Genomic DNA, 10,225 nt, shown 5'->3' on the forward strand with positions numbered 1-10,225 from the left:
TTTATTAAAACTGAAAATTACAACAGTCCAAGTGCAGACATGCCATGTATATCCTACAAGCACATGAGCACAAAACTGCTATATTTGCTATCTATTTTCTGCATCTTTCTAAATGGTGATCATTAACTATGTTCCATTCAACTGATCACATGTTCTACCACACTAAGCCTGGATCATAGATGCAACACTCTCTCTTTTATGTTCATAGAGCTAAAAATATATTTCATACATACAATCTCTATGACCATTTATCTCATGATAACTGGATCCATATTGTTGCCTTGAAGCTAACCATTGGGTGAAAAACTGAGGTCAGGTCAACTTATGTGGAATGTTAATTTTTGTGAAAAAACTGGTAAGCACTTTTGCCTGCAGTCACCCCCTCATCACGTTTCCTGGGACGGTTGGCTCCCTACATGGTGAAATTGGTGCCGACCATACACCAACCTTGAGCATAGAATGCGGGCATTTATAATATACATGCACTGAAATTATGACCTGGATGTCGCTGCTGCATGTTCGGGCGCTATGTGCCTTTCTGTATTCTGAAAATTGGGCACCTAATTGGTTCTGATGACAAATAAGTCTGAAAATCCTTTAACCTTGAAAATCACCCTCGTCAACCCTTTTACCATCCGATGGTAGTACAGATAACCGCTCAATCAAAACAACCCAATAGACCGTACTGTGATAGCATCAGTTAGGGTGCCCTTCAGCAGCTACACGTGCCTTGGCGTCTAAAGGCCTGGTTATAACTTCAACAAAATCCCACAGACTTACCAAGGTAGTGCTCGAAATCTATTGGATTACGACTGTTCGTTACCTCTAAACGGAATGCACAAAGCGATACGGACATCACTGCGCACTCATCAAGCACAGCACGGCATCTCCGATGTCCACCAAGGCCATGCAATCAGACAACGGAGAGTTGGACAAACTCCTCTAATCTACTGCCAACTATACAACTTCCCCACCCTGGGACTCGGCGCTCCAGAACTGCCCACATTGCAATTCTAGACGCTAACTGAAAGAACCAGTGCAGACATGCGGGTTTAAAAATTTGGCGGTTTCAGGTCAACAGACATGAAGCAAACACATTCGTTCTGATATCGAACGCCCGACCGCTTTGGAACCTTTCCCAAGTGATTGAGTACAAGGTGGTGGTATAATACTTGTAGGACACTCCCCAGTAGCGCGGGCAGGGGGCAAAGGGGTCACGTGTCCCCCCTCAGGTTTCGAGGCGCTCGAAGGGCCCCTCAGAACCTACGATTTGGAGCCTGATTTGAGGGCACAGAGGGCCCGAAAGGCAAGCTGGAGATTTCATTCATAGTCCCCGCCCCGCAGGGGCGGGCACCTCAATGCCAGCCAGATGGCCGTCCCCGCTGATTAGGAGCCCACTGAGTCGACAAGGACCTATATTCCAGTCAGACACCACCAGTAACCCACAGTCGGCTCCGTGGCGGCATGGGCCCAAGGGCCCATTTCCCAAGCGGGGAAAAGCCGGAGCCAACAATTTACATTGCTCGGGGCCCCGCAGCGCCTAACATAGGCTCTGTGTTGTCAAGGGGCCTCGAGTCGGCCAGAGGCAGTGTTCGAAAAGGCCGGGGGAGCCTAAAGGGCCTACCGGATCCGACAACCAAAGGCGCGATTGTAGGGCCTATTACCCAATTGAATATGTATTGTACATTGTACTTTGTGTGCCTCTGCCCACCAAAAAGGGAGATGAGACCTTGCCCTTTCGCACAAAATATGTCGAAATGTTCTTGCCGTAATGTGTAGGACCAAAAATATTGTGTAAAGAATGTGCGCACGCTTATGCACTACAAAAACAATAGTCTATGGCTGCATGGCATGCGTCGCAACTAAAAGGTATGTCCAATCGAATGGCGAAGGTTTGGAAAAGGTCGGAGCAATAGCTTTTGAGATACGAGTTGTCTGTACGCAAGAACTTTCGTTTCGGAGCAGTTTCGGAGAATGAGCACGACCGCTTCATATGTCAGTGTTTTAGTCCCTGCCCATAGACACTCCTGGACAGCTGTTTGTTGCAGCCAGTTAGGCTCAATGGAATACTTGTGCCACATGGCCTCAGATGTGACCAGTAGCTCACAGCGATACGTGCGGTACGCTGGACGACACTTCGTTGAAATCCAAAGAATCTTCAAGTGTATCAGTTGGTTTATTAAACACACTCGTCCACCATTTGAGCCGTAGTCGAATCGCATGTCGTTTTTTATGCGTCAGAGCAAGTGCTACCTAAACCCTTTTGGAACTGCGGATATGTAGAGACAAGCAGCACTGGCACAGTTCAACTCACAAAAACGAAATCATCGCGTCCTACATACCGAAACTGCAGCATGTTCGTGGTTTACACCACTCAATCCCCTTTATCTAGGGATAAAGACATGATACGGCCCCAAAGTACACCCACAGTCCATATTTGGTAGTTGTACAGTTGTCGCAAGATAAAGATTATTCCGTCAGAGCGCCAACGACGTCCTCCACGATCAAGACGGTCGTCGCGTCTATCTCAGGAACCAACCTCCGAAATACGGCAGATTTTCTCAGAGAGCTCAGCATGCCAATACCCAATGCTCAGGAAGTGAGCCGAACGTCTCTCAGCGTGCGGAGCAGGTACAATCACGGCACCGCAGAAAACGTAACATCAATATCAAATAATACTGCAAAGTGAGCACATACAGCTTGCAAAATAGTGTGCACTTATATATCCTCACAGCCACTAAAACGGCAACACCCAATGCATTCCTAAGGTTCAGGTGGGCTTGCCCCCCAAGGCTACCGTCATCTGTCCACGTCTTCTACATCTATGTCACGATCGATTTCGTTTTTCCGCACCTGGTTCGATCTCTCTACCTCTTCTACGCCAATAAACCGATTGCACTCCCCGTCCAATACGTGCTTTGGCCTACGCTCGCCACCTGCACCAACCGCATCATCACCCTGGCCTTCCAGATAATGTCTGGCTTGCTCCACTCCTTCCACGCTAACGCCAGCAGTCCGGCCGAGTCGCGCCTGAGACGTCCGGTTGCCCGCCTCTGCCACGTCCTTAGCACTGCGCTCACCCGGCACCGGAACCAACCTGTCCACCTCCTCTACGCTGATGACATGCTCGCTCCCATCTTCCGGTGTATGTATAGTCCTGTCCGCCTCCTCTTCGCTGAAGTACCCCGTCGTGTCGCCCGGCTCGCGGTGGGCGACCGGCGCGCCGAACCCCACCAGGTCGTCGCCGCTGAAGTTGCGCACGAACGCGTCTTCGGCGTCGGCGCGGCGTGCGGCCGCCTGGCGTTCGGCCTCCGACGCCGCGATCTTGTGCACGTACTCGCTGGTCGCCCAGACGTAGACGTCGAGCGTCTTCTCGGCGCACTCGGCGATGAAGCGCACAAACGGCCGCACGTCGCCCTCGTTGGCCAGCTGCAAGCAGCGGTAGTAGATGTGACGGTCTTGCTTGCGGATGATGACCGGCGGGAAGCCGGCCTGCATCAGGATCAGGTTCATCAGCAGCCGCGACGTGCGTCCGTTGCCGTCCGAGAACGGGTGAATGAAGACGAGCTTGTAGTGCGCCAGCGCCGCGTACTTAACCGGGTGCAGCGCCACCGTCTCCGGCGCGTTCAGCCACTGGATGAAGCCCTCCAGCAGGGGCGTGATGCGTGTGGGTGGCGGCGGCACGTGTTCGCTGACGTACACCTGCGTCGTGCGCAACTGTCCGGCCGCCAACGGGTCGGCGTGACCCATCACGCGCCGGTGGATCTGCAGCAGGTCATCCAGCGTGATGTCGCCGATCCGGTGCACCAGAGTCGTGTTGATGTACTTGATGGCAGCGTCCAGTCCCAAGATTTCGTTGTGCTCCATGACGCTGCGGCCGCCCACAGCCATGCGCGTCTCAACGACCATGCGCGTCTCGGCCAGCGTCATCGTATTGCCCTCGATTCCCACCGTGTGGTGGATTTGCTGAAAGTAGGCTTCCTTTTTGACGCGGCGCAGTGCCGAGCTGCTGTCCGGCACCTTCGCCAGCTCCAGCAGCTTGCGATCGATGCGCCGCAGCAGCTCCAGGTCGCTTTGCTCCACCAGCGGCTGCGTCCGCTGTCGGTTTGCAGCGCCCGCCGGTGGCCCGGCGCGAAGATGAGGGCACGCGTGTACAGATGGTTGGCGCGCGTCACGTCTGAGAGCTCCAGGAACTCACCATACTCAGTCAGCACATCTGGATGGCGAGGGCTGAGTGCCAGTGCGTGCTCGAACAGCTTTCCAGCCTTCTCCAGCTTGCCGAGTTGGCACATCTGGGCTGCAGCCTGTAGAGTGTTGCGGGCCTCATACTCCGCATTCTTAGCTGCGAGGGGAAAGGCAAAAGTTGCTTTGGTTGCAGTGATTGCATCTGCACTGAGACAGAGCTCCTGCTAATTTCAAGTGACAGTTGGCTCAAATTTTGCATGCATCACCACCAAATAACCTGCACTAAAAAGTTTCAGCAAATCATCAAAAATGTGGGGGTGAGGGTGCTAATGCCCCAATGTGGCCAAAACTAGACTTAAACTAGAAATTGAGTTTAACTGACCAACTTCCTTTTTGAAGTGGCTACTTATTTTGGGGGGAGACTAATTAAAAGCTGGGGATTCCTAGCCAACTACCTCAGAAACTATGCATATGCCCCAATGCAATCAATGCATGCAGTAGCAGGGGATCATGACCAGTGTCAACCATAGCCTTGACAGCAGAAGTTTTCTACAGAAAGACCAGCAGAAGCAGCTATTCCAAGCACATCAAAAGGAAAACAATTACTTAATATAAAGCATTTCACATGGAGCTGTAGCAGATGCTCATTATTCATGAATGAGTGAATCAGATTTAAACTATCACTAACATATGCCACTGAAACATGTGTAGTATAAGCACACATTCAAATTTTGTGGTATTTGTGACTACATTTTATCACTTCAATTGCCTTGTCCTTCATACTGATCAATCATAAAAACATTGTACTCATGACATGATGACAGAAGGAAACTGAAAAAATGCCCCCTGTGACAGGCAGTATTATGTACTTACTCTTTTGATCATGGTTAGGGTCTTTGGGGGCTAACTCAGTTCCAGGATTAAGGAAATTGGGACTAAGATCGTCAGTATGCAGATAAAGTTCATCTTCAAGAGGAAGAAAAGAGCCTGGCTTTGTTCCAACGATCAGTCCACCAGAAAAGTGTTCCAAAATGAGTGAGCTCAGCAGTGTGCAAGAGACACCTACCAAAAACACTACTATTGATGTAAGCTTGGACATGCTCACAACATGCTCCTGCAGGTCCTCATCAATCAATTTATGTGTCACTAGTTTTCATGACTTCACAAAATCACTTCTCAAAAGTAACCACTCGTGCTGATTCGCAAAAGGGACAATGGTCGTTGATACTTGACCCAGCTATGAAGCTATATACGCAAATAGCAACCAAATTTTTCCCTGTGAGAACAGAACTGTTAAAGTGATTCAGCGTATTCTGGACACACAATGCCCTTTATATGAGGATTTGGTGTGTAGACGCATGGAGAAAAGGTTGCGTATGGTGCTCCGCCTCACACTTCGATTTTAGTACACAAGTCTGCTCCATACGTAAATACACGTAATCATTTTGATAAACGAACTACCCGCGCCGAAGTTGTCATCACTAAATGAAGCAAGCTGGACTACTAATTGAAGAAACGTGACGCTTCAAATCAAGTGGGCGGCAGTATTCATGCGGCTCCGAACATGGGTGCCGATTTCTGAAAATGATTAGGGAGCAGATTCAAGGAAGTTATCATTAGGGGGCATGGCCAAAAACTTCTTGGGCTTGTGCCTGATTTTCTTATTATTACTCACATTATATATATATATATATATATATATATATATATGCTTTGCTTACGTGTCTTTTCAAATCTTACGTGCGTGGCCACAGCAATTATGCATGGAATCAAGCATCAGAATACTCAACTTTGTTCAGAATCGAGAAGGGGAAGAGTTACATAACCCAGGTTTGGTCATGCGCGCTCGCAAGTCTAACAGCAAAACCCCCACTCCCGGCATTGCAGTTTGCCGAGGCAGTGCGGCGTCGGTCCTGCGTCTTACACCAGGCGGTGGCGAACGGATGGAGGAAAACGGCAATGTTTCTGGAGGAAACACCTTTGAACGCTTTAAAATGTCAATTTGAACGCCTGCAATGTGTTCTTGGAGTATATTTTACCAGTGAAATTTTCAGACTTATGATATAAACGGATTACCATTTATAACACTGTGAACCTTTGCAAGAATTTAATGGTGGAACAAGGCAGGTAAAAGTGGAATCTACGTTCGTGCTGCTGTCGCTGCATATTTCATCAGAGGATAGGCTCAAAACTATTGAAGTGGAATATGCGCTGCAGTCCAATTTCTGAACAGTATGAATTCATTTGTTAAAACTTTTGGTTGCATTATTTTACGATGGATGTTCTCGGGCGCCAGGCGCCCACCACTCGGTGTCAGCCGCAGTACGCCGCTCGGTCTCATGAAAACTACAACCCTAGCCTCTGATGTTCTTGCTACTAAGATTGTGAGCACGTAGGCCCAAAGCTGCTTTATGCAATTTGCTTCACATGATAATCCTGAACAAGGATCGATCGATATATTTTACTGACCTTTTTCATTCTGAACTTATTGTGATCCGCCTGTTGGCCATTACGGAAATCCTTTTTTCCGGGCAAAGGATCCAGTGTATAGATCAATAGGGAACAAATTATATTTCCCGGTCAGGGGCTTCAGGACCATTCGGTTACAGCGTGGAGTGCTCGCTGGCTGTCATGCCGGTGACACAGGGGCGGGATGCTCTGGCTGATACAGAAACCCTGAAAGGGACACGTCATACATTGTTGGCCTGCCTGACGGCAGAGGGCCTCTGACCCGACCATTTGTTCCCAAATAGACGCAGGGTTCTCATTTATACAAAAGATCACTATAATTGCAGGTGTCCCATAATTGGCAAAGAGACTTCCACAGTTCGGCATAACGGACCCCTGGCTGAAATGGGATATAGAGCCCTTCGTTCGGTACCGGGGCCCTTCCTGACAAACTGCCTTCCATTATCGCGTTGTGGACTCACATCGTTAACTTTCATCTCCACTTGCATTGCCAGAAGGCCTCGACCAACGCAAAGGACCCCTGGCTTTTGGGGTCCCGTCCCGGTCCCTGTCCAAAAGATGTTGCCCTGGTCGACTCGAGGCCCATTGCGAACATTGGGCCCTCTATCAGGCATTGTGGGTCCCTGACCAGTAAAGAAACCCTCATTGTTGCAAGGGACCCGACACCCGACCTGACACCAACCCACGAATCGCGGGTTTTGACCTTTTCCCTGCTTGGGAAATGTGCCCCCAGCTCCCAGACCGACACGGAGCCAACTGCTCGGTTTTGGTGGTCTGTGACCGAAATAGAGACCCGAATTGCCCCAGGGTGTCTCCAGTCGGTGTAAGAGGCCCTCTAACTAACATCTGATGGCCCGGCCCTGCCCTCTTGCCCTCCAAGCGGGCACTTGATCATCGATTTCGAGGGACCCTCCGGCTCCTCTGCGGGACCCCGAACACTGTCCCAGGCTGATGCTAAGCCCCTTGTAAATACCTGACCCTTACTAGGCTCTGTGGTTCGCTGACTGATACGGGAACCACTCATTGACTGAAGGGTCCCTACCAATGAAAATCGTGCATCTCGGCTCCGCCTTTGCTTGAGAAACGGGCCCTAAGTCTCAGACGTGACTGTGGAGTATAATCTTGTGACGAATATTTCGCGTGTTACGGTCGTTAAGTCTATCATTGTTGTGTGTTTCGCAAAATAGGATTGGTGAGGCCAAGTGGGAAAAACTAGCGTCAGATACATTAGAAAGCAGGATACTTCCCTGATTAGGCCCAATTTCCCCTGAGTGACGTTGTGGGGTTGGAGTACCCCCAACACAGACTGCCAAATACAGACCTCGTCAATACGTTTGCCTGATCTGTTTCGGTGAAAGATCTTCTCGTTCCACATCATAATAATTTCGTCTGGCGTCAATCGCCGAAGCCAGGCTTCGGTAATCGACACAGAGTCGGTATTATGTGACTTCGGATGTTGAACGTGTACGTCTTCGGGAGCGAAGAGATCCTGTAAATTGATTTGTGCGACCAATAATGTCTCCCATGGAAATCCCGGCTGATTACCGCAAAACGGGATGCAGGTGCATCACTTCCATTAGGCATGTTTGACACGGCTTGTGTTGATGGTTGTGGTTGGACGATTACTGCTACCGGTTTAGCGGGCTGGTGCTGATTGTCAGGTTTTTGCAGCTCTGTGCTGGCATGGGGCCCCTGGTCAACGTAGGTAAACGCATTGCCTCAGTGGGTCCTCAAACGGTGCAGGAGGACATTAAACTGATATTTCAGGCCACGACCGTGCGGTTCGTGATTGTTAATGCGACCTACAGTCAGTCCTTCGGCTCTTATGCCCTCCAGCCGGGCGCTTAATAGTCGGTTCCAGCGGGCCGCAGCGTCCCCTCTTCGTGCCTCATCGAACACTGACCATGGTCGGCTCGGGCCCCTAGCGAGCACATAATCCTCTGTTCAGCGCTGCGTTTCCTGACCGATACAGGGGTCCCGACCAGTGCAAGTCACTGGGCCCAGCTTTGCAAATCACTGGCGGCCATGGAGCCAGCTGTGCGTTACTGGTCGTATCTGACCAACATATAGACTCTACCAACTCAGGGTACCCCTGATCAGCGCGCAGGGCCCTCTGGCCTGCCAATGGTGGTACGCGACCCTGCGGGCCGAGGCCCCTGAATACGACCTCTGGCCGGCCTTTTGGGTCCTTGTTCCCCCTCAACTCGGGCCATTATTCGTAGGCTACGAGGGATCTTTGGGCCCCCGGAACCTCAAGGGGGAAGGGTAAGAGAGGGAAATCGTAAATCTCGGATTTGCACATGCTCCCTGTACCGTCCCTCCGCCTGCGTTACCGCATGTTTCAAAAACATACTTAAGTGAAACCTCATGACTCGTTGCATCTAAAAATTACACTGGGCAGCGCGACTGCAGCACCGCCAAAGCATAATGAGGATATCTAAACTTCAATCATTCTCGACTCAAAATTACGCTGTTAGCGCTTCGCGACAGCAATGCGCTTCTTCCTTGTAGGAGTGACCACTGTCGTCGCGGCAACCGCCGTACGTACCTGTCACATGGATATTGTTATTCCCCCATTCCCAAAGCCAAAGTGGCCTTCGAAAAGAGCCGCTGTGGTAAACTTTGGGAGAAATCAAAAGCCATAGTGTAACGTTCGGTTGAAAACGCGGGAAAATAGCTTCATCTTGTCATATATTTTGTTTCAACAGTGTTTCCAGCTTACGTACCATTTATAACACAAACAGTTTAACACGTCAGTGCGTTTTAAACATTAAAGAACAAAAGCAAAGTGAATGAAATGCATTTCTTTCATAATGATGAGCAGGGAGTAAAATACAATTTCTCCCGCAGGTTTGGCTAGTTCAAATAGAAATTTTAAGCTTTTTAGGACTTAGAGAAACATATGATTCGGATCAAATTGTACGCGTGTGGTGTAACAATAGGTGAAAGGAAGAAAAGGGAGGGATTCTGCCTTTCAGACATTACGCCGGGATTCCCCCGTGGTACTTCACGCATGTATGACGCTGCATGCATGTCGTGCGGTCTGATTCTTTACAGCGTATCGACAGGCATCAGATTAGTTAAGCAGAAACTCAATGGGTGCAGGAATAAACCTCTGGTCTATAAGTGCATGGTCATGTCCAGCTGTGAGCCGGCTTAAAACAGATGGTTACGGGGGATATATTAAAAACTTCCCACTGGCATGATCACAGTGTCAAAAGCATATAGCCAAACTCACAACGACTGACAAAATTTATGCCGGAAGTCTGAAAGTGGGCGTTTAAGGTGAATAATACCAGTAATTTTCGAGGATTGTCATGGTGCCTTAAACGGTTGCAAAATAGTACCGCCGGAAGCAAGCCGTTACGTCACGAAGAGGGGTCTACAACTACTGCGCTTGTGCGCCAAAATGACAAGTCGTTTCCTGCGACAGTGGCGCAGAAGCAGGTTCTGGACGGTTAGGTGCTCAGGGAGCGTCGTCCCAGAGAAGCGGTCCTCACGTTCGCGAGTGCGTTTACGTCATCCAATGCTCAGCGATTGGAATCTCTGAACTGGGTTGGGCGGTGGGAAT

General features: G+C 49.8%; 1 protein-coding gene across 1 annotated transcript; it reads right to left on the reverse strand.

Moving 5' to 3' along the window:
* Positions 1–2,160: 2,160 nt before the first annotated feature.
* On the reverse strand, positions 2,161–5,429 carry LOC119099428 (protein adenylyltransferase Fic-like). The gene is given in 3 exon segments (XM_037222586.1): positions 2,161–4,109; positions 4,112–4,342; positions 5,252–5,429. Coding segments are annotated over 2 exon segments (1,491 nt in total). The 5' UTR covers positions 4,293–4,342; positions 5,252–5,429; the 3' UTR covers positions 2,161–2,799.
* Positions 5,430–10,225: the final 4,796 nt, after the last annotated feature.

The sequence above is a fragment of the Pollicipes pollicipes genome, unplaced genomic scaffold (assembly GCF_011947565.3).
Source record: "Pollicipes pollicipes isolate AB1234 unplaced genomic scaffold, Ppol_2.1 Scaffold_4740;HRSCAF=5597_pilon_pilon_pilon, whole genome shotgun sequence".
In the NCBI taxonomy this organism is placed as follows: domain Eukaryota; kingdom Metazoa; phylum Arthropoda; class Thecostraca; order Pollicipedomorpha; family Pollicipedidae; genus Pollicipes; species Pollicipes pollicipes.